The sequence below is a fragment of the Hirundo rustica genome, chromosome Z (genome assembly GCF_015227805.2).
Source record: "Hirundo rustica isolate bHirRus1 chromosome Z, bHirRus1.pri.v3, whole genome shotgun sequence".
Lineage (NCBI taxonomy): Eukaryota > Metazoa > Chordata > Aves > Passeriformes > Hirundinidae > Hirundo > Hirundo rustica.
The window spans coordinates 55,518,985-55,544,684 of NC_053488.1; the positions used below are offsets into that span (position 1 = coordinate 55,518,985).

At 37.7% G+C, this 25,700-nt stretch overlaps 1 protein-coding gene across 1 annotated transcript in view; it reads right to left on the minus strand.

Moving 5' to 3' along the window:
- Positions 1–25,700, minus strand: part of MCTP1 (multiple C2 and transmembrane domain containing 1) — a 220,173-nt gene that overhangs the window by 144,747 nt on the left and 49,726 nt on the right. The window contains 5 exon segments of the mRNA XM_040090995.1: positions 2,521–2,626; positions 3,180–3,259; positions 5,983–6,053; positions 6,056–6,124; positions 10,258–10,372. Coding sequence (XP_039946929.1) covers positions 2,521–2,626; positions 3,180–3,259; positions 5,983–6,053; positions 6,056–6,124; positions 10,258–10,372 — 441 coding nt within the window.

The window sequence follows — 25,700 nt, forward strand, 5'->3', positions numbered from 1 at the left end:
CTTCACCAGAACTGCCCCGTGGTCCGTATCTTGGGAAGACTGGTTTCCAATAATAAAGATTAACCTTCATATTAAGGATTTGATTCTCAGTTGGAATCTTGGGCATTTTCAGATTGAAGTTCCATATAACAGTTTAAATGGGAAGAAAACTTGGTGACTTGAACTAAATTTTAAAAAGTTAATAATGAAATGTATGATAACACAAACCTAATTCTTGATCCTATTACAACCAGTCAGTTGGATATTAAAAAAGTTGCTAACCAGCAGCTCTGCGGCCTCCCAATACTTTCAACATTCTGTTGCTAATTTATGAACACCCATGTGAAAAACATGTTACACTGTAGTGTCTTCATTTTGCTTTCTTACCTCTAATTTTCTAGAGTAATCGGTATAGTAGCAGACAACACAGGGCAGTGCAGTAGCTGCCCTGTCTGTATGATGAAGAAAGGAAACAAATTTGCTGTCAACATAATGGTATACCACAGCACAGTGTTTCTGGGCCATATGATTTAGGATTATGGCAGGATACTGCCAAAACAACTTAGAAAAACAGGGCAACTCAGAAAAACAGGGCAAGTACCACTTGACTGAGAAATGCTGGTCTTACCCAATCGCCAAAAAAAAAAAAAAAAAAAAAAAAAAAAAATTCTTAATTTAAGTAACAAAGACACTTGTGGTATAAATTTGCAAGACAGAATTCTGAGTTGTGTGAACAAACATATTGTTAAAAAAAAAGAAAAATACACTGCTTATAAAACCTAGATGGACATTACCGCATTACAACCATATGCCATTATTTTTATTAAGTGTAAACAGAACATCATGAGGCAAATTAACAGGATAAAATTTTCAAAATTCTACCTCTTTGCATTACTACATGCCAGACACCTAGTTCCAGTAACCGACTTACTAGGCTATTTAATATTACCTGGGAGAAAAATGTAAAAAGAACTCTAGTAGAATCTGCAAGTACTCCACAGGTGCATATGCAACAGGATGTCTCACACTGCAGCATAAAGAAACATATATGATCTTACAAAAATCATGCAGCTGACCATATCCATGGACATTTTCATGAAAGTAATGCTTTTTCTTGGCCTCTTCTGCAACCTGTCCCTGAGGCAAGGCAAACAGGTTCATTGTTAATGGATTCTTAGGGGTGGATTAAACCAAAATATTGTTAAATAAGCAAGATAACAAAAAATTTATTAGAATAAGTGCTTTAAAACCATAACTGGAAAAAGAAAGGGTAGCAGATTGGAAAAGGGGTGTATAGCTGTCTTGGAGAGTATGATCAGCTTGAGAGAGGAAAATTCAAAAGAGAAAAAAGAAAGAGATAGTAGAAGGGAAAGATACCACCACCCATGGCTTCTGTGATGCATGAGTGATCGTGGCCCATGGTTGTGATTTACAGTCCTGGTACATCAGAGGTGGAGGCCTGCAAAAATTGGGAGGTTATAATGCTGGCTCTTCTGGTAAATGCTTGCAGTATCTCCTGGATGAGTTCTGGGCATTGAAAACAGTCTTCTTCCTGGAAGATTCTGGAAATCTGGCTGTGTTGAAGCAGCAGGGAAGGGCTGAGTGTGTGTGTCTCTGGGTTCAAGCGGCTGGGCAAAATTTGTGAGTAAATTTTCTGAGACTCGTGGCTGCACAGTGGTGGCTCGTGGTGTGGGAAAGAAAGTTTCAAAGAAAGAAAGTTTTCTAGAAAGATTCTAGGAATTCTGCATTAAAAATCCAACAATACACTGCCCCACTTCCACAGGTTCCATTCCTTAGTGGTGCTTTTTCCTTTAATTTGAAACCAGCTTGTTTAAGGCAAAATTTAGCTGCAAGGTCCAAATGTTTCCCTACAGCCTATCTGAGGCCAAAGGAATCCATATTATTTTACAACCCTTCATAGTGAGAATCATCTCTTCTATTTCTGCCATAGTTGTACCTGTACTGCTCAAATCAAATGTCACAAAAGCTTGTAAAATATAATAGAAAGAGTAAATTAAGAGTATCTAGAAACTATTTTCGCTTACAATTATGCAGCTCAGAAAAGTAAGACTGATGAAGGAATTACAATAAACTTAGAAAAGCATACAATTTTGTAATTGAAATGTAAATTCAAAAATTGAAAAGCATCCTTTAACATTAGTTGCCAAAACCAAGGGACACTACATATTCAACCTTATTTTCCATATGGAATAAGATTCAAATGTTCTTATCTAGAAATAGTAGACTAGAACCAAAATTCTTTAACCAATAGTTTACTGATATTCCTCCATACTAATCAGCACCATTCACCTACAACTAACTTTACTTGATCCGTCTGAATCTCTTATTACTAACTATAAAAGGGAGGATTTAACTCAGGTGAAGTATGTTGCACTATCCCAGAAATATCATTCAGTGGTATCTTAAGAATTAGAAAAGTCAAATTAATCTCATAATTTGAGATTGACTCTTGTGCTTAATGTCATTCAACCAGAGACCAATCACAGGAGTGATGACATTTATTAAAATACTTAAAATTACCACTTCGCGCTGGTCTCCTGGAGCCAACAGAACTGACAGGAATATACTTCCCAGATCATGGTCAGGGTAATGAGGATCCTTCAGACTCAAGGTAACATCTGTTTGCCTAGGAGACAAAATCTATGCATTTACTTGGACTTCAGACTCTCAGATAATGAAATTTTTCAATCAAAAGAATTGAAGGCATCTGAATTAATGCAAACCTACTTAGAAAACAGTGGCACAAATTTACCTATTTCTACTTTTAAGTATTTCTGCTAAGTGCCTATAAAAAATACTAAATACTTTTTACTCTGCATTAAGTACTGACTTACATGTACTGAAATAATTAAATAAAAAATATAACATTAATGGATTAAAAAAACAGAAAAAAAATCCAAACATTAGAGGGCAATGGCTGTGAATGAAGCTAATATGAAAACAAGATAAAAGTGGTTATAAAATGAACTTCTCCATAAACACAGTGAAAATGTGCATAATCAGCTAATAAATTAACATTCATCACTATAATTTCTTAAACATAAGTGGTTTTTCTTTGGTTAGTTTTATACTGTGCAGGTTTATATAATTATTTTCTAGCAATGTTTTACTTACAACTCCGCAACATGACATTAGCAGATAAATATATATAATATTCCATTGGCTTCTTTGTGCGATACCTGTTTAATTCCAAAGACGTGAGATCCAAAAATGCCGAACCAATGAAGTCATCTTGAAGTCCAAAGTCATAATCAAATACCTATGATGCACGAGAGCATTTTTTTAGTACTAGAAATCTTTCTTTCTTTAGAGCTTTTCTGACTATGAATCATTCTGAAACTCAGTTTCTAGAGTTGTAGTTTTGTGTCTCTCAGCTGTTGAATCAGGACTACTGAAAGTAACCTGATAATTTTCTGGCCAGAAAATCAAGGTTGAAACTTCTTGTTATACATCAGACTACACCATATAGGTGTATTCTACTACTAGACTATGCATGTGAATGACAGCAATTTTTATGAAAACTAAAGAAATCTTTTTATAAGCACAGCCACTGAAAGAAGGAAGATCAAAACAGTACATAAAGTTAGGAAGAATCACTGATTTCCTATACATTGATTCCTTTATGAATCCTGTGAAGTGGAAGCAGGAGGGCAGGATATGATTATGAAAGTGCTTTCAGTTTTATTATAACACTTATGTCAGTATTTTAAATAATATAAGTGTACAGTTTGAAGGCTATGCAACATCCAAGGCTTAGAAACATTACAATCTAAGATTAAAACTGAATGGGTATGTGTAGGGAAACAATGACAATTAATACTTTACTATGAGGACTCTGCCTCCTAATTTGCTCCCTAAAAGAGAAAATACCTTGATGAATTTACTGACATCCAGACAGGCATCTGGCCAGTACATCAGATGATGTTATTTGAGATGGGTTATGACTTCCTAAGACTGAAGAAAGAATAGCAAATAATCTGGGGGCAGCTATTGCAGGGAAAATAGACAAAAAGATGGACAGCAACAAATAAAGTTGCAACACAATAAAAAAAATTTAAAAGGGAAAAGATCAATTATCAAAGTCGACTTTTAAGGTAAATTAAATTTTTTGGGTAAACATGAGGTTTTTTGAGGACTAGAACTTATGTTCAGTTAAGTAAGAGTGAGACTTTTGAACACCCTGTAAGCAGAAAGGAGAAGATGGAAAATATGATAGGACTAGGTTAAAGGTCTTCAACTCTAATATAAGTACTTCTACAATTGTACTACAGAAACACTTCCAAGAGACAAAACCATTCATCTTCTACAAATGCCTTAATATGGACAGGGTTAAGACAGTAGTAATAGAAATCCTGTTGCCCAAAGGCTACAGCACAGCTGCACAATCCAAAGGGCTGGATACAAGTATGTAAGCACAAGTTCCTTATATGCATTGACCTACTTGAATGTTCACCCTTTCATTTTCTATATCTGTTAGTCATTCCAGTGGGAAAAGAAAACAAATGATGAAATCTCAGTTTCACGGTGAAAAGTCAAAATTGTTTTCTCCCTCTCTCTCCCTCTACAAATTATCATTGGAAAGATACCAAGTATTTTTAGCTGACTTAGTAAAATTCAATCATATCTAAAAATATCTGAATGAGCTGTAAAGCCTAAAACACTTCACACAGTGTGTTCAAAATACAACCATGATAGACATACCACTTCACACTCTTTTCCCAGGGGGAAGAAAATACACACCCTACTGCAGGGCTGGCACTTGGCATAAATCAACTAAAACAGGTGGCTACGTTGCAAGTCTTTGCATCTTCCTCTCTCATTCACCTATTCATGCCTTATGAGTCACTAAACATAATAAAGGCAGGAGAAAGTCTTTTGGGGATCCTATTAAGCTTTTAAGCTCTTCTAGTAACAATGTACTTTATCTGAACAGCATGAAACATAATACTTATTAATACTTAAAGGATGTTTTAAGTGGCATTGCTCTATGAAAAAAGTCTGCAATTTGACATTTCAGTTAAAAATTCTGTCATGAATTTAGATTAAGACAGACTGATCTAAAACATGTAATTTCAGATCAGCTTCAGAGAATTATAATACTAAAGCAAAATTTTCATACTTCTTCAAGTATTTCAATATATGCATGTTTTATTTTGAATCTTAGGACTACAGTTTTTCTAAATATATTTTTGGTACCAAAATTTTTATCTACTTTGTTTTACACAACTAAGAATCACTTTTGCATATGGATTACCATAACTACCAGGGCCAGAAAAGCACCTTTCTCTTCTGTGGGTATAAAACAATCATCAGTTTTTCTACTTTCCGTTCCAATATTGACATCTAAGAAATACTAGAGGCACTGCTGCATAATAGTCAGGACATTGTTTGGGTTTAGATCAAAAAGTGGCCAGCAATCTGTTATTTCAGAATAATTGGTGCCTCTAATATGAAAAAAATCATCCTCATCTGTTTTACTACAAGGGACAGCTACAATGTAAAAATTGTAAGAGCAGAAAATGGTATGAAACAGAAACACACCTCACTGTGTCCCATAGATACATAAAAATTGGAAAACTTAGGAGAATCCAGCACAAATCTCAATAAATTCTCAAAAAATGACCTCAACAGTGAATTGCTTTTAATGGGACTGATTATGCTTCATATCATCATTATGCAATGATATTTTCATAATTAAAATGGATCATGAAACACAGTTTACTTTCTCTGTTCTTCTGCTAAGATCACATTAAAGACATAAAAACAATTACGACCTGAAGTAAACAAAAAATGCCTATATATGCCACTTACAAAAATGTCGACATCATCATTCTACACACAAAAATAATTTTCCCTCTAAATAGTCTTTAGTCTTCACTACTGCACAATAAATTTTTCAGTATACAGAAAATCACAAAACCTGAATTCTTCCAATAAATCTTGTGTTATAACTTACCAGACACATGTAAGCTGGTGTCTTACCTTTATATACAATGGTTCTCTTAGGTTATCTATGAGAATGTGAGCTTTTTCTTCCCACACAGGATTGAGGTCTTGTGTACTGTTTTACTTCTAAATACTTCTTTTCCTCCAAGTTTGAACTTGACATATGGATCACTTGTTCCTGGTAGAGACACGTATATATACTGTTAATGCTATCTGTGGAATACAGTAAGGAAGTGGAGACTAAGTTACTTTAAACAGAACTAAATTTAATTTCCATAGATAGTCAATTCAAAACAGCATCAGATGAAAGAATTCTTTATTGTCACAAAGTATTACTTACTTTCCAGGGTGTCAATAGTCAGTTAATAGACTCCATTAACATCAAATGGGTGCTTGCATCACTTTCTGTAGTTTGCAATCCATTCTCAAAGTCATACATAAAATACTGGCAGTATTGGTTTTCGTTAACAGAATTATGTCCTTATTAGGGCTAGTATTTTATCTTAATGCAACAACAAAAATTAGATTATAAAGTTAAAATTACTCCTGTAAAATATTGACCTAATTATGTTGTGCCTTTGAAAATACACATACTCCACTTACACCACAAGTGAAAGTCTTCAATGACTTTACTCTGTCCAGGCTTTTCTTTTCCACATAGACTCACTTCCTACACCGCTCACAATGAGAAAATTAACTCTAAAGTCTGTCTGCAAAGTCCTCAACATGCCTCCTGCAACAATCACCTACTCACCAGAGAGCACTGGACAAGGCCTCTTAAACAATTGGGTAACAATTAGTGTGATCAGAAAAACAACCTTGACAAGTATAAGAAAAATAACATATGAATGCCATATGCAAGGTGTGTGTACATCAAAGCATCACAAGGACTGAACCACCAGTAGAGGAGGAGTCTTGGGTGGGCACAGAGATTTGCAGGAGTGCATGTGAGACTAACTGATCAAAGGCTGTCTTAAAATAAACAATTACTCTAGCTTGAGTAACGACTGCAACTTCATTAACAGCAGCAAAAAAATAAGACAAGATTTCTTTTTTTTTTTTTTCCCCTTTTAACTTTAAGGGCTTTGGGACTTTTCAAGAGACCAGCAGATTTTAGAAGTTTGCATTTGTGTCCACTGGGAGATATACCCAAAAGAAATAGCTTTTCTTAAAATTGCAACATGCTCTTCTAAACATAAATTAGAAGGGTTATGAGCAGCATTCTTTGCATTACTTCATCCAGCCACAAGATGTCAGTACTCTTTACCTGAAGTTAATATCGCCCTGTTTCAAAAAACTATAGCAGGGGAAAACTCGGGTCTCTTGTGTTCCTGTCATTTGCACCTGCAATTACCAGCGCAGAATTTCAGTGGTATAAAATTGTTTTGTCTAGCACAACTAACTTGTTCCTTCGTTATTCAAGTAGTGGTGGTGATTTTAAAGTCAAAGATCAAGTATTTCAATTAATTCTGTGTAATGTGAAGAATATTTTTAACCTGGACGCTATGTTTATGGTATGGCCATCCCCTGCCTGTTGGGACCACTCTACAACTTCAGGAAATCTGCTAGGCTTTGACCTTCATGTAGACAGTTTGGCAACGAAGCATGCCTTGACTGTACTACGAACTTCTGCATGGTTAAGGTGGGAATGGCATTGAGTTGGAAGAAAAGAGGGGGAAAAATCAGTCTTTTGCTGACAGCTTTGGAATATCTAAAAGAGGAAAAATTATTCTAGCTTGTGAGTTGGAAGGGTTTATTGAGAAAGCCGCAAACTAGGTTTGAAGGGAGAAGGGGATAAGACCAGGTCCACAAAAGACGAGAGCAGGGGCAGCAGGCGGGCTTCAGGGTTGAAATTGATTACACAGCTAAAGAGGATGACCCCAGAAGGCTGAACTAGAGGCCACTCTGAAGCGTCTCTCTCTCCCTCCCCCCTTGGAGCCTGTGCTCCATTTTAGCCTCAGCAAGCTTGAGAGAGAGAGCCCACACCAGAAGGAATCTTCCTTCTCAGGGCCTTAAAAGCTACCCAGAGGCTGCAAACCTTTTCCATTAGAGAGACCAGGTGCCTGTCAATGGCAAAAGGAAAGAGTCTGCTCTTTGTCCGGGGGGATCACAGTCCTGCCCCTGCAGAGTCTGGAGCCCAGACCAGTCTGCGTCCCATCCCAGAGCAAGAGAGAGAGCCCCCAGCTGTCCCAGGGCTTTTTCCCAGGGGGCAGGGGCTAGAGGCGGGGAGAGCCACTGCCCAATCAGGGATAAGGTGGGAGTGGAACAGAGTTGGGTTACATTCCAGTGCGCGAGGATGGGAGGGGCCGAGCAGGGAGAAATCACGTGCTACAGTTTCCAGGGGAACAGGGTATACAGAAGAAACATTACAAAACCCAATATAAAAATGAAATACAATATAAACCAAATTAATGCACTACAGCACCACTCTGCAGTAGAAAATCTGTGACACAAGTCACCATTACAGAAACACAGTAGAACGACGTTTGACGGGAGTCTTGCAGTGGATGTTTAGAAGCTCTTTAGAAGGGTTAGGTGAGGAAAGTAGAGTTGATAGCGTGGCTCTGTATATTAAGGAGTGTTTCAGCTGTACACCGCTCAAGGAATAGTGATGATAAATTTGAGTGCTCGTGGGTAAGATTCAGGGGAAAGGACAAGAAGACAGACATCCTGGTGAGACTCTTTCACAGACCACTCAACCATGATGAAGAGGTGGGTTGAAGCATTCTATAGGTGGCTATAGGTGACACAATTTCCAGTTCTTGCTCTTGTGGCAGATTTTAACTGGTGGGATGTCTGCTGGAAATTCAACACAGCAGAGAGGAGGCAGTATAGGAGATTCTTGGAGTGTGTGGAATTTCCTGTCATAGCTGGCAAGGAAGCCTTTGAGGGTTGAGATTCCACTAGACCTGCTATTTGTGAATAGAGAAGGGAATGGTGAGAGATGTGGTGGTCAGAATGCCCATCTTGGGCATAGTTAGAGTGTTTTTAATTCTTGGTGAAGTAAGAAGTGGGGTTAACAAAACCTCTGCCTGGTCTTCTGGAAGGCGGACTTTGGCCTGTTCTGGAACTGGTTCAGAGAGTCTGCTGGAAAATAAAGGAGTCCAGGAAGGCTGGACATAGGTTAAGAAGAAAATCTTAGAGATGCAAAAGTGAAATGTCCCTATGCGCTGACCGATGAGCCGTCAAGGAAGCCTTGTCAACAGGAACCTTTTGCTGGAACTCAGGGGAAAAAAAAAGGGGGGGTTCATGACTATTGAAAGAAAGGGCAGGCAGCTAAGGAAGAGTAAAAGGATGTCATTATGTCATATAAAGAGAAAACTAAAAAGAAAAAAGTGCAGCTACAACTCAGTCTGACCACTGCTCTGAAAGAAAATAAAAAGTGTTTTTATAAATATATTAACAACAAAAATAAGGCCAGGTAAAACCTCCATCCTATTCTGAATGCAGGGGGCCACACTGACATGAAGGATGAGAAAAAGGCTGAGGTACTTAATGCCTTCTTTGCCATAGTCAGCAAGACCAGTTATTCTCAGGGAAACCAGCCCTTGAGCTGGTAGACATGGGTGGGGAGCAGAATAAACATCCTGTAATACAAGAGAAATTAGTGACTTGTGAAGCCATTTGGACATCATAAGTCTATGGGACCAGATGGGATTTACCCAACAGGGGTAAATGTTGGGTAAATTTACCAACTGAGGAGCTGGTAAAAGAGTTCGTCAAGCTACTGTCCAACATTTACCTAATATCATGTGCCAGATGACTGGGGATTAGCCAACATGCTGCCCATCCATAAGAAGGGCTGGAAAGTGGATCCAGGGAACTACAGCCTGTCAGCCTGACCCTGGTGCCTGGGAAGGTTATGAATCAGATTCTCTTGAGTGTGATCACACAGTGCATACCAGACAATCAAGCAGGCAGACCCAGCCAACAGTGGTTGAAGAAAGGCAGGTCATGTTTGACCAACCCGATCTCATTTCATGATCAGGTGACCTGCCTGGTGGGTGATGGAAAGGCTGTGGATGTTGTGTGGATAGCTCTGGAGTTCAGCAGAGCTTTTGACACTGTCTCCCACAGGATTCTCCTGTAGAAGCTGGCAGCCCATGGCTTAGGCAGGGGCAGTCTTCACTGGGTTAAGAGCTGGCTGGATGGCTGGGCCCAGAATATGTGGGTGAATGGTATCACATCCAGCTGGTGGCCAGTCACTAGTTATATTTCCCAGGGCATTTTAATTTAATACCCACATATAAATTTACCCAGAAAACATGCAACTTCCCAATCATTAAGGCAGTGTTTTCCCAGCTCACTTACCTCCACGGTCCCGTGCAGCTAGATTCTGTCCTCTTCTTAGAGTAACGTCCAACCAGTATATTACGGGCTCCCCAGGGGGGAAATCTGTATTACTACTTCCAAATGAATTAGTTCTCTGGAGAGGATTAAAAAAAAAACAAAAACAAAACCAAAAACAATAGGTAATGTTGCTAAAAGTTTCCTGTAAGGTATATGTATATAACATCATCCTAGTGAAATAAGAAAAGGCCACACCAACTCCCCCACCTCAGACCTACTACTCATCAAGGAGTCTGCCCTGTTCCATCAGTATGACAATTGCCAAGATTACTTTGAAACAAAACAAAATAAAACAAACAAACAAAACCACCCCCCCAAAAAAAACCCCCAAACCCAACAACAACAACACACACACACACAAAAACACCCAAAACAAAACAAACAACCACCTAAACAAACCCAAATCAACCAGAAAACCAGATTGGTTGAAAAAATAACTCTTTTATATAAAGTGGTTGGAAAATTATAGTCTCTAAGGTCCCTTCCAACCCAAACAACTAGATGATTTTAAGGACTACAGTTTAAATTACATTCATATCTAGTTCTGGCCCTCTAAAGCAAAATAAGTAAGAAAAACACAAAGCTAGACCTTACAGTATTATTTGGACTAGTAATTACCAGTGTCCTCAAATCCTTTGTTGATTCAATAGTTATAATGTATGCATTGAATAAGCATACATGGATTAAGATTTTGAGCTCTACTGCAGTACTTTGTAAGCTAAGTGGGTTTTATTTCCACAGAGTTTTGGGGGAAGCTGTGGCAGGGAAATAATCATAAATACATTAAATGCATCTGTAGTTCTGTGTGCCAGGGTAAATACTAGCTATTTGTACAAAATGTGTCCTAAAAAAAACAGTCAGAATGCAAGGAGCTCTCCAGAACCTCTGGAGTGCATGAACAATATATACATTTTTGTCCAAAACAAAGCAGAGTAATATTTCTTAGTATATAGAAACCTTTGCAAAATAGTTTTTAACACATCTCTCTGTAAGTACAATCCAATTACAGCATATGCTTGGAATACCATACTTAATTTTAAGACAAGAAAAATTTAATCAATTATACATTCACAGTACATATGAGAACTTCATCTGTTACACACTCTGAAGACTATATTTACATATGCTCATGCTAGGAGCTAAATCTTTTAAGAGTTCTATTAATATTTCATTATGTGATTATCGGTCCTCAGCAAGAAAAAAAGATTGCATGATAGAAGTATCTCAGAACATCTGCAAGTGCTACACCATTTCAACAGGAAACAAGTTTATCTCTTTCTTCCTACTAAACCCTTTCTTCTTTTTAAAGTAATACTAAAGCTAAGCCATGAAAGAAGACACAAAATAAAGGCATTTCAATAACTGGTTTATTCTTTTGTTACAGGGTCATATATTCACACCCTAGCATATTAACCTTTGCTGACATACATAAAATTCTAGCCAAAACGTACACTGGCTCATCAAGTTGCTCCTCTTTCCATCTGCTTCCATATTCTGATTTAGGAGCAAAAGAGTTTGCTGACATTTATTCATTTAAATCTAATATAAAATTTTACTTCTGCAGCACCACTTGCAAACCTAAAACAGTACAGCAAAAAAGAAAATAAGAGCAAGTTTTTAATTTGCCCCCTAAGATTACAAACTTATTCTCCAAGAAAAAACTGCAGCTTCCTTGCCAGTTCTGCTACACATTGCTCTCTCCACCTTTCTCCCATGTAATTATCTTCCCTTATTTTATCACAAATTAAAAATTCTCCTATGTTTTCTTCGGTGGAAAGTAGTTACTGCAGTCATGCCAAATCCTTCTAGAGTTATCAATTGTTTCTTACAAATACAATGGGTCACCTGCAAACAAAGAATTACCAGCTCAGGGATTCAGATTCTAAAGTATTTTCTTACTTTTACACTTCTTTTCATCCTTAGGAGTATACTGTCTCAACCTGTTTCTATGGGGTTGTGTAACAGTTTTTTGATGAAAAAATTAACCATTTACAGTGATTCCAGTTCCAGAAGAAATTAATACTAGTTACTTGGTGAACACTTCCTTTTACCAAGAAGTAGACACACCAGTCAGTGTGCAAGTACCCACCAACATCACTTATGATTGGACGTGTGAAGATGTAACCCCCCCTCCAAAGGAACAGGACACTAGGTAGTCCTGATGAAATTGGAACTTCTGTTGGAAATCACACACAATGCACTCAAACACAATATCTGGCAAAGTTAATCATCCTTGGCTAGTACCAAATGGAACAAGGTGGTATTGGATATGTAGGATAAAGCCCATAAAGTGTTGCCCCTAGGCTGGAAAGGCATTTGTAATTTCAAAACCTTAGTCCTTAACATAACAATAATTGATAAAGACCAGGTGCCCTCAGGACACCTCAGGACATCCTCTTCTATGGATAAGAAGCTATTTGGAATGTACAAAGTGAACCTTAAATGCCGTAACTGAGTGACTAACTAAATTCTATTGTTTTGTATGGTGGTTTTTACTCTGGCTAGGAGTAAATGAATTAGAAAAGACAATAGTGGACTTTTATACTACCATAAAGTATATAAAATCATACAATAGGTGTCATTACTGCATTGCAGAAAGAAGTTAAGAGCCTGTCAAAAGTCACTTTACAAAAACAAATGGCACTAGACCTTCTCTTGATATCACAAGGAAAAGTATGTACTGCATTAACACCAGTTGCTCTGTTTACATTAATCAAAGTGATAGAGTGTCTATAGATATCCAGGAAGTCTGGAAACAAACACAAATTTGACAATGCACAGCTCAAGATGACGCCTCCTGGGGATCGGACAAAATCTTACTGTATGGTTACACAGCTGGACTTGGTTAAAACATATTTGTAATTGTCACCCTGATAATTGCTTTGTGTGTTTTAGCTTGCATCATGATTCAGCGGTTGCAATGTCTTACACCATAAAATGAAATTCAGATATTAGTAGACCAGTTCCCTTAAGGAATTTAGTCTCAAGAACAACAGAACAGATTTTTACTCTCAAAAGGACAGTCAAACAGAACGGCATAGCCTTGGAGAAATACATAAGAGGATGTAACTTAGGCAAACAGGAGTTGTGCAAAGTGCAAGCAGGATGCCACCTCAGCTCTGCAAGGCTGCCAAAGCAGAGGTTATGCAAAACAACAATAATGTGCTAACTCAATAGCTGGGTTGAGGAAAAGCCACCTGAAAAGGACACTGGGCATTGAAGACCACCAAAGAAGACCTGAGAAGGTCCTTATATAAATACTTTGACAAGGGTTGTGATATGAAAAATAAAATAATAAATATACTTGAATTAACCAGGGATAGGGATAGCTGATGAATATGTAATCAGTGTGTATGATAAAAACTCTATTTACCTGATGTTCGGGGCACTTGATTACAGGAAAGATCTTCTGAGTGACCAAAAAGCTGGTGGTCACTCAGAGGATATATGCCTAATATTCAAAAGTGTATTAGAAAAAGCTGTGTTTCTATCTGACCAGTTCTGGTATCAAGAATTAACCACTTTGCCCTGGCTGAACACTGGAATAAGTTGTCCAGGGAGTGTCCCCGAAGGCACCTGAGACCTGCTCTGACATTGTACCAAGCAATCTTGCTCAGAGCAAAAGGCTTGATTGGTGTGTCTCCAGAAGTCCCTGCAAACTTCATCCATCCTGCTATTTTCTATTGCTTCAAAATGTCATAGTAAATAATGTATATGCTGACCTTAACTACCTTTCCTTAATGCATTGTTTTGCCTTCCACTTCTGGTTGCCCTGATAAGGCAGTGCAGCATTCAGAACTGCCATCCTCTCTACCCCTTAAGAGAAGAGTGTCTCCAAGATACCAAGATACACATAGACCCTGAATTTTTCAAAATAAGCTTATATATATGCTTTGCATTTTTGCTACAGTGCTCACAAAAGTTGTAACCGTTCCCTGCGCATTTCGGTCCTTCTCTGTGAAGAAACACATTACTTTCAAATGCACATCAAGCCATACTGTCTATGACTCAACTAACATGAAGCTGCTCTCTACATGCACCTGTCAAAAGCAAGTTACCCGCACTCTCAAAAATCCCAAATATGATCTTTTTCAATAATGAAAAAAGCATAATAAATTCAAATCATCATGAAACAAATTAGGTCTGACTTTCAGAAGAATTATTTCAGACTCTTTCCATTTCCAAGACAAGGAAAAAACACTGAGTTCTGTGCAATTTTGGTTTTAAGAAGATTACTGGAACTTACATGGCTTGTCTGAGTACATTTTTGCAAGCACACACGCACATGCACTCACAAATGTGATGCATGCACAAAGTAAAAGGGGAAATAGAAGCAGCCTCTAAGGGAGTGAAAATAACACTGAAAATACAAAAATTTTGTATTTTTTTCCGTACAAAAATCAGACTCTGCATTTCCTTTTTCCTGTATTTCCCTAAAGACTAAGTCTCAGACAGATGCAGCACTATTGTAATTTCAGGCAGCTAGCATTTCTGTCACATCTAGAAAAACTTGCACTATCACACAAAAATATTCTCTCACTTAACCTGAAGAGAGCAGAATTACACAGCAAGTGATGTCAAACATGGTAGATAAAAGATAATTCAATTAGGAGCCAGAGAGAGGTTCCAAATCAAAGACAAACAATTAGCTGTCTCCATTTCAAAATGAGATAAATATCTGAAGTCAAGATAAATGACATATACAACATTCACTTGAAAAAAATAATCTCTAATCATTGTATTTAAACTTAAATTATACACATTTTCACAAGAGAAACAAATATTAAAAAATTCCTACTTTAATTTTCCATATTATTAATCCTAATTATTTATATAAATACATATAAAGACATTTTGCATAACCTGGGTTATCCAGAATTAGGTTTTTATTTAAATTATATGATAAAGTTATATTTTACATTTCAGGAAGTATATCAGAACATGGCATTTGAATTATTTTGAATTAATTTAAAGTATATACAGCTATCTATATACATATATATAGCTATATATATAACACTACCAGTAAATCGCTAAACTGCTTCTAAGATGAACTTCCCTAGTGCTTTGTGTCTCACAAAGATTCCTGCAAATCTGAGTCAGCCTTCTGCGCTAGCAACTGCTCAGTTATAATGCTCAACTCCACCTTGTAGCAACTGCTCTGCATAAATATCATTTGACTACTGCTGCAAACTGCAGCTACTCAGAAAGTAACATAAATCTTGCTTCAATTTAGCTTGGAACTTGAATAGGGAAAGTGAAATGTCTTTCCTTAAAATCTCTCTGTATCTTTTGCATTTGCAGTCATTTCAGCTTAGTGGATTCAGAAAACACACAGCAGACTAAAGCTAAATGGGCAAGATATTTTTTCAGTAATTCATACTATAAACATTTAAATAACTCATTTAATAAGCATCACTAATGACTGCAATGAAACACCAAGTCTTCCCTCAACAGCATCTTTCTGGAAATAGTAAGAATTTGGTAGAACTAAGTATCTCATAGCACATAGCAGTGAACCGGCACGCTAGCCGTGGTCAGTCTTACACCTTTTTTGTAATTTTATCTGTGTTTATAATTTCAAAATGGTGGAGTTAAATGTCCTTCTGGCATTTAATTCAAAGCTAAAAAAAAGATAAAATAGTATTTTTTTAAAAAAATCATTACTCAAGAAAAAATAACATATCAGAATCACTCTTCTCAGGAAGAAATTATAGTTTTGGAAGGATCTGTACAGCTTTTGTGGCTTCACATGCCAGATTCTGCCCATACCCATCTCATTTAATCTCTCTATGACCTATTTTTGACCACTGGAAGCAGTGGGGGGTAATTCTCCCTTACTTTACAGATGAAAGACAAGCACTCAAATTATTGTTGTGACAGGGTTCACAAAAGGAATAGTAGCATTTTCTATCTCCCTGACTGCAGCTCCGGATAACAATTAACTCATTTTTAAGTATCACAAACTTAGCTGTTCTCATTTAAGTGTATTTTCAAAGACTCTAATATTTTTTCCATTGTGATCACAACACACAAAAGAATCACGCAGAGACAAAAGATTTGCAGGGCAGAGATGTTCCTCTGAGAGAGAGCCCAAGGCCAAACCAACGCCGAGAGCTTCTCTGCCTATTTCTTAGTTTTTTATACATTTGTGGGTCTGGTTTTGGATTGGCTTCTGGAGTTATCACCTCCCAGCTCAATGGCCAGACCAACTGTCAGTTTACAATTGTTTTCAGATTAGAAATATGCAAACAAGGGACAGGGAATGAGAAACAAAGGTTTTGTTTATGTTACATGTGTGTTAGAAAAGCAAAAACTGCTCCTAATATTATACAGAAGCTAAAGAGACTGACTCCAACTTATGAACAATCAGAAGGCTTTAAGAAAACTCAGAAAAACCAGGGTGACATTCTATAGAGTAAAAGCAAAGGCGTTTGTTTGGAGAACAAAGGACATCCCGCTTTTGACCAATGCCTCCTTAACTCTCCATCATCCAGTCAGTTCCAGCCATCACTATCCTGGGCCCTCATTGTGAGAACTTGTCCCAAAGTCACTCATTACTTCTCTTCCATGCTAGCAAAGGGGCAAAGAAAATGAGTATGGACTGAGAAACACCATCCAGAGTGCTGTGATGGATGAAGATGCATCATACCAAGAACTCCACACTACAGCATACACACAATGTTGACGCTACCCACAACAATCTTTTGGTTTTCTTTTCTTTAATTTTCATAAAGTGCCAGTCTCCTTAATTTCTAAAGACAAATGATGATGTATTGTTACAATAAAAAAAGTTTTGTAAATTTGGTTATTCTGAGACCCTCCTGCTATGGATAAGGGATCAGTTATTTGGAAAAATAAAAACACTTTCTGCAGAATCCATGTGCACATTTCAGGTAGATTTCTTCACTTTGGAAACAATCACCTGAAAAATTAATTACTTATACCAAGAAATAACAAACTGCAGTTAAATACATGTCAACATACTTGAGTAAGGCACTGTATATGCACCTGAAAGATTGGAACAATTTATTTCAGTCGGTCCACTTACACACCAGTGCTGCTATTTTTCTTCAGGAAACAATCCTCATGAGTAGCATCCAGTTGCCTAGAGTTTGCTGCACCATTCAAATTAAAAACACCACCTACAAGAGTTTCATAATGCTACCTCCTGATTTAACATTCCAAATTAACATGTAATTAATGAGATAAATGTAGTCAGCCTTGGCATGATTAGGGAAAAATAACCTTAATTGATGAAAAGAAAGCAATTTTAACACTGCAACATTAGATTAGGAGGATACAAGCTATTTCTTTCAACTCAAGAACTCTGATTAATGGGATAGGGGGTTTTTTTTGTTGTTGTGTTTTTTGTTGGTTTTTTGTTTTTGTTTTGTTTTTTTCCCCTCCTCAGTTTCACAGAATGCAGAGGACAGCCACTGCTGGTGAATTCCTCATCACAGGCAAAATTAGCAGCACCAGGAAGGTTCTGTGTGCAACAGAGCAATTTTTCAGGCTGCACAGCAGCAGGTAGAAAATGCCACCAGACCAGTCCTCCTTCCTTCCTTCATTTCATTGCCAAGAGACAGACTGGCAAGAAAAAAAAATGTGTGACAACAGTTAACTAGAAATAATGGCATGAAAACTATGACATATCTTGTGAATAATTGAGGTGAGCTAACTTACTAAAGCAAATTTCCCTCTGACTTGATGAATATCTGTGCTGGCTTAAAGGCAAAACAAGTGAGAAAACTCCAAGTCAGAAAAAAACCAGAAAAAAAATAGGAGACAGAAAAAAAGGTAAAATAAAATAAAACAAATGCAATAGTACAAAAGATCACAGACAGGGTCAGAATACAACCTGAAACCATGGTGGTAGCAGTCCAGGTGAAGTGGTCTTGTTAAAGCAGTGATCCCGTAGAAAGGTTTTGTTAGCCCTTGTCCTCTGGGACTCCAGTGGGTAAGGCTGCCTGTGCTGTCCCAAATCCCAGATTATATCCAGGTGGGAATGCTTGGCTCCTCCCCCTGGGCGGAGCATCTCACAATGGGCTGATATCATTTTATCAGTTTTGTAATGGGTCCTTGATTGCCCATTAAACAGAGATAGCTCCCAGAGGGAGTTATCTATGAGTCATGCAGCAGGGCATTGATGGGCCATTAACAGAAGATAGTCTGGAGGGAGGGGGGCACGGGAAAACACTGCCCAACCGAGTTTCAACAGCTCATGTAGGCACATTTTACATTGCAACCTAGGACAATATCTCTGGTTCTTACCTAATGACAGCATACTTCATTCTTATATAAACAGTTTTAATGCAAAAACTGACCTTTGTTTTTCCATAAAGATGACTGGTTTTGATTCTGGCCTGTTTGCTATTTGGTATTGCATGCAAGACTCCACTACTAATTTTAAGACACAGTGCTTTAAACTTTTGAGAAGAACTGGTAAGTAGTATTTCATAAATTTGTAAATTTTGCCAACTTGAAAGCTTCAACTTACATGTAAATTTTGTTTGTTTGTTTGTTTTCTTTTAGCAAATATAGCATTTATGGCAATTGGATACTGGTGGAACAATTCCAAAACTCAATAAACTGAAATCACCCTGTCCTATTTTTAATGCTATACAAGTTTTCCTGTGATCAGTACAGATGTACTAAGCTCTAAAAAGTCATCCTGGAATCACATCTGACATCTGCCACAGTATGAGAAAGTGAAGCTAACAGCAATTGCATGCCTCCACTGCTTGCAGAAAGGGAGCAGATAAATAGAACCTATAGAAAAAACTGTCTCCATAGCAAAATTTCTGCTTTCATTTGTCAGACCGTAGTTCCTGTCATTTCCACTAGACATAATCTTTCACAGCTTCACGTAACTTAATGTGTAAGCAGTTTACAAAAGAGACAAGGGAGGTAACGCAATAGCACATTCCTCCTGAAGACAAAATTAATTTTTGCTTACACTCAAAAATATGTATCCTACACCAAAATTCACATTGCAATTTGATGTACTCTAGAAAGAGTCAGCATGTCCCAAGTGTCTCAAAATGAAAGCATATTAAAACATTTTTTTCATCAAAAAATAGCACCTGTTCCTTAAAAGCACTGCTGAATTATGCAAACACAAAATGCATTTTGATACATTTAAACTTCAGTCTAAACAGGGCAGTGATAAAAGTTAATGGAGTGCTACTTATTTATTTTCTTTTTAAGATTACATTTACTCACCCTCAATTAGGAATTTAGTTTCATTGCTCATGCATAGTGGCAGATGATACAGTATTTATTTTCAACTCCTGAAATTATTCCTCCAGCCCCTCCCAGTTTACATATATTTAAACTCGTTCTAGATATTCATTACAAAATCAATTCCATTCATGCCTGTGAGACAACCAAATAGATCTTCCAGCAATTTTGGTTGCACTACTACCTTGCTCTATAAAATAGGCAATCTGCTCAGTATGCCTACTGCCAATGCAATACCATGCAAAAACCCCGAGCCAGCCATGAACACCCTGGCTCTAAAATCAGGAACTCAGAACTCAGCACAGATTGACAGCTCATGCTAACACACATATAAAAGCTCCTCAGGCCTAAATATGATTTTTTTTTTTTTTCACATGCTCTTTGATGATCTCTAAAATTCTACGACATGTAAATCTGATGAGCTAATTCAGGACAATACTTGCATTTCCCCATGACCCCATGAAGACATTCTTGGGACTCACAGTCACCATGCAAACTTGGTTAACACCTTTTTTTTTTTTTTTTTTTCACATCTTTACACATTATCTTTCAGATAATGACAATCTCATTGTCTGAAAGATCTGGCAACATTTCTAGCAGAGTTAACATTCCATTTCCTTGTGGTTGTTTGTTGTTGTTGTTTGTTTTTTGTTTTTTGGTTTTTTTTTTTCCTCCTGCCCTCTTGGAATACATAAAACATATTTACTGTTTTTCTTGTAATTTCCTTTGGGGAGATCTCTTCTGTGTATTTCTTCTCCCTACTCTAATATCTCTCATGTCATAAAAATTCTTGGGAGAAGAAGTCTATTTTGGTAGCAGCATGACAGACATGCTACCACAGCTCTTTTGATTTACTTCAGCTATTGTATGGAAATTACAGCTTTCTTCCTTTAATTGAAGAGCTAACTTTTTGCAGGTGGATTTGACAGTCAGACCAATAGGTTTTCCTCTGGCAGCACAATTTAAAGGATTTTGCTCTGAAGACCTGAAAATGTCAGTCTGCCCTTTCCTGTGGAAACCGCAGCTAACATTCAACACAAATTCAGATTAAGTATTTACTCTTCCCATAGTAAGAAGCACATACTTTATTTGAAATTTCTGTCTCTGTTCCTGTCATCTACAACATATATCTCTTAGCTCAGCTGAGTAAAATACCTAGAGATAACACAATAGAGAGCTGTTGAAATGTTTATGGAAATGGTACTCCTGGTACAGGATAAACCCTAATCCAAGCACTATATAGAATTTATTGATTTTATTATATTCCCCCAAATGAGAAATCATATTACTAGAAATTCTAGTCCTATAAACACAATCTCAAACATCTTTGATTCTCCTTTTTAAAACTCACAATTTTGAAATGCATCAATAAATACTTTGTAACCCTACTGCAACTCCCAGTATCTGATGCAGGAAGATGGGGTTCAAGACTGTGCAGAAAATCAGAGGATGCAAACCTGTGTAAAACGCATTACATACACACTTGTGCTTCTAATGATTTCTTCTTTCTAATAGTCAAAGTCTTGTCAGCTAAGGACCCATTAAAGATACCACAGAAGAGAATGTTGTACAAGGTCTTATATTTAACCTGATTTGAAAAACAATTAAGGATTTTGAAATAAGTAGGTAAATGAGAAACTATCCACTCACAGTTACACACTTAGGTACTAACGGAGCTACTGTTTAGGAATACATCTGGTGTTAGCTTTTGAAATTGTAGCTTTTTGCAAGCTACAATTTCAAGCTACAGACTGAGATGCAGGTTGAGCTCTGGATGGGAGTCCAGAAAGACAAGAAGCCATGAATTGCCAACCCTCTGTATAACAAGGGGCCCAAACGCTGGCAGCCAGGAAAATGGATACAGAGACACAGCAGGAGCTGAAAACTCACAGGCACTTGGACTGTCAGTGTATGCAAGCCCAGAGATTCCTTTGTTCACACCACTCCTAGAGGCAATAGCTCGAGTTGATTCTGTGTTACTATCAATACATGGCTTTATAGGACTAGGGATATGAAAATCTCCTATGAGAAACCTGGAGGGTGAACCAACAGGAAACCTGGTGTGACTGCATGTGAGTGGAGAGTATGGGGGGAGCCAAGCAGGGCTCCAGTCAGCTCACCAGAGCAGCCTGCTGTGAAAGGGGGCCTCTGTCCCAGCAGCTGTAATCTCCAGCACTGCGGGAGTGTGACTGCCAGAGATCCTTGTGAACGGTCAGAATGGGAAGTTTTCTTAACGGCTGTCATCTACTAAGGACAAGTGGAGTTTAACAAAAAGCTTTGTGAAGAACAGAATTGTCTTGGTTTACATTTGCAGTGCTGATGCAATGTTACTTACCAAGACACAAATTTGGTGTAAGCAGACTACTGAGAACTGAGACTGGTTCACACCTCTTATTTTAAACACCAAAAAATGTATTGTGTACTACCTTACAAGCAAAACATGCAGTTTCTGTGTTTGTGCAGGTCCCTTTTCCATTCTTTAAAAATACTATTAATGAATATTATGGCTGATGGTACATTTCATATGCCAGCTAAAGTGTTATTACACATATTTTGCTATAATGGAATCCTAAATTAAGAGAGAAAGAAGGCCCGAAAGTGGCAAAACATGTGACACGTTTACAAAAAAAATGCCATACTGAAAAAAGAGAAGTCTGTACTAAACTAAAATAGCTGGATTTAATACTAAAGTAACTAAAAGTAGAGGAGTTTGAGTAAGTTTATAGAATTGTGTTGCCCTGAGATTTTTAGCCTTCTGATTGTTTGCATTTCTGCAGTGGAGTTTTCTCACAGATTGTAACATAAAGTGATTGTTTTTCGCATTCCTCCTTGGAGGAGGGACAATTGGTGGACTTCTAGTTTGACCAATGGGGTCAGAGAGGTGTCAGCCTCATTCTCCAATCCCTGTCATTGTCCAGGTTTCTATATAAATTGAGGTCGAAATAAACTTCCCTTCTTTTTGCTCTGAAGTTGACTGCATGAGTACGATTCTTTTCATGTCCTCTGGCAACAGAATTGTGTCCACCATCTTGTAGATTACATCATGCTCACACAAGACACTGTCTATAAACTTTAACGAGTTCTGGAAACACAGCAGTTTTAACAAACATCTCAGACAGCTTGAAGTATCTCATTCACCTAAGGTGCACCTTTACATCCCATGACTTTATAAAGAGGATTATACTTTGACCCTTATTCTAAAGTTGTCTTCTTCAATACATTAAAGACACAACCACTATGAAAAACGTTTCTGTTAACCTTCATGACTCACTTTTCATAATGACCACAATAAAGAGGATGAAAGCAGGGACACAGCCACTAAACAAAAAGGGACAAAAAAATTTAGAAGTATATCATGGGTTGGCACAATTTTATTTCTAGTTATAGAGAAATGTGGAATGTTTTTCCCTGCCAGGACCTTAGAGTTGCTTTGCCGGGGGAGGAGAGGGGCCTATCAGAAAGATAGCCAAGATACTAGCAGCTAATTTAACCAATGAAGATGCCAATACGACTTTGGGAAGGACACATTTAAAATCCTCATCTCTGGCAGATCGCTCTCTTTCTGTTGAGGGTAGCCGTGAGGTAACATTGTGGGCAGCGAGGGGGGCCTGGGTCAGGCCCCGCTGCCCTCTGGGCGGGCTGGCCAGGCCCAGCCAGGCCTCTGAGAGGTGCTGCTCGCGTGGGGAGCAGCCCAGGTTAGGCCTCTTTCTCCTGGATGCCAGCAGGAAAGAGGGGAGAGCCACTCAGCAGTGCCGCATGCTTACAGCTTTGTGGCAGCTCTGTGCTGGGCCGCCCTGGATGAGACCAAGGTGTGGAAGAAAAGACTTCCACCAGTTTTTCCTTATCGGTGCAGCTTTGCATGTCTACAGCCTTGCAGCCCGGGACAGAGAGCACATGGCCACTGCGGGCCTGGGCAGATTTAACTCCTTCTTAGCAACATGGAACTTTTAGAGCACAACTCTTCCTTGAGAGAAAGATAGAAAGAAAACAGAGGGTACATAAAACAGACACAGCGTGAAGTCAGTGGAGCGAGAGTGAAAAGATTATTGAGACAGGGGATTGAGAATTTTGTTATTCTAGCATTAATGAGTCATGGAAATGAACTTTATATTTGGATTATCCCTTAAATCATGGGAAAGGTATGCATTTGGGGAGATGATTGTTTAGATCTGTGAGTGGATTTGAGCAAAGGTGTTTGTGATGGACTAAGTGATATTAATCTTACAAGATACTTGAACAGAGATAGAGATGGGAAGCCCTCTGTGCCAGTGAAGAAGTGAGAAGATATGTCTGTGCCTTGAGATGAAGAATCCTTTGCCTTTGGAGTTATTCATCTTTAAAAGCTGACACCCCAATATGCAAAAGTCTAAGACGATGACCCATAAGCAGCTTGGGTCACACAGGCAGGTTTCCCCGGGCAGCTGTTTTTGTGACAGTTAAAAAACCCACAAGAGAACTGTTTAAGTTGTCAGTGGATCCATGACTCTAAGAGAGACTCCTCTCCTACAGACTGATGAAAGACTATTTTTCAAATGGTGAAACTGACTGAAAATCACAAGTTTTGTCTCCTTATGTTGTTTTGTAATAAAGTTTATAGTTTGTGGGGGAAGGGAATAGTGTTTTAGAATTTCATTCTGTTTTGTTTGAGGGGTTTCTTTGGTGGTTTTTTGTTTGTTTTTGTTTTGATTTTTCCCCCCCAACTTATTTTTCCATTCTTTTGGTGTGTGTTAATAAAACTATTTTGTTAATTTATAGCTTGAGCCTGCTTTGCTTTTTCTTCTAATCTCTCTCCCAAACAAAAAAGAATAAACACTAAGACCACTACACTAAATTTAGCAAACATAAAAACCACTACAAAGTAATAAAAAATTCATAAAGATAGTTCCTCTAAATCAATCTGATACTAGATCTTAATCTTTGTATTAAAGTGCAACATTCTGTGTAGTTTTGAGTGCAATTTTGACCACGGAAGGCCATTATAGATAGCACAGTATTGCACAGAGGTAAGGAAGGAGACAGGTGAGGCTCTTCCTTTGGATGTGGTAATTTGTCTCTTTTGAAGGAAGTACACACTTCAAATATAGCGTAGGTTTATAAATGCTAAGGACGCCTGTCTGACATTCAGCTCTTCTGCTTGCAGAAGTGCAGGATGTTAAGTTTCTCTTGAGGAAGATATTAACCATGACATGTTAATATAAACAAATAAGTTAATACTAATTATTAAGTGTCTTGCTACAGTCACCTGTGTTACACAGAGTACCAAAATGTGCCACACAGGACTATTTCTTATGGTATCAGGCAGGGGTACTTCTCAGATTTGCTCTAAATGTTATCAGGAGTCTTTAAGTGCTACAGCTACAGTGACTTTTGTCCACGTGTGTTGTTTAATTGCTTATAAAGCTCCAGAATCAGAATTGTTAATCTTTCATCTCTCACATTGTCAAGTATAGGACAATAGGAACAACATATGTGCAAAAACATAAAAGTAATCCACCATTAAAATCTATTTTCTATACTAAATATTATTCCTGAAGAAGGGAAGGGACATTGTCTCATTTTAGTAGCTTGTATATTATTTATTTCAAAGATTTTGTCTATGATAATCTGGGGTTTTGGTGTTGTTGTTGTTGTTTGTTTATTTGTTTGTTATTTGTTTAGGGTTTGTTGGGTGTAGGGGGTTTTGTGTGTTTCTTCTTGGAGGATTTTCTGTTGGGGTTATTTTGGTGGAGGGGGGTTCTGTGGGGGAGGTATTAATTTCCAAAAGAATTTCTTTAAATACTCAGACTGCAGAATTTATAGCTGTGAAGAAAGAATGGACCCAAGAGGTTCCAATAACTGAACAGACTAAGCAAAACTTTGATTTTCTATAGTACCCATCTTCCAGTCTGGAAACCTGAAGAGGAAGTTTTTTTTCTCTTGATGTAAAAATACATTTATGAAGAAGTTTTCCACAGCTTTCTTCACAATCTGTGCTGGATTTAAGACATCTTTATAAATACAATGTTTGAAGGCAGACTATGGAGACAGCAATTATCAACTATATCAAATAGCTGCTTCAGTGTCCTTTCAAAGCACAGTAATTACAAAGTACACCATGCTTTCATTCACTGTAACACCACAAGGAAGAGAACACTGTAACACTTTCCAGGAAGAGAAGAGAG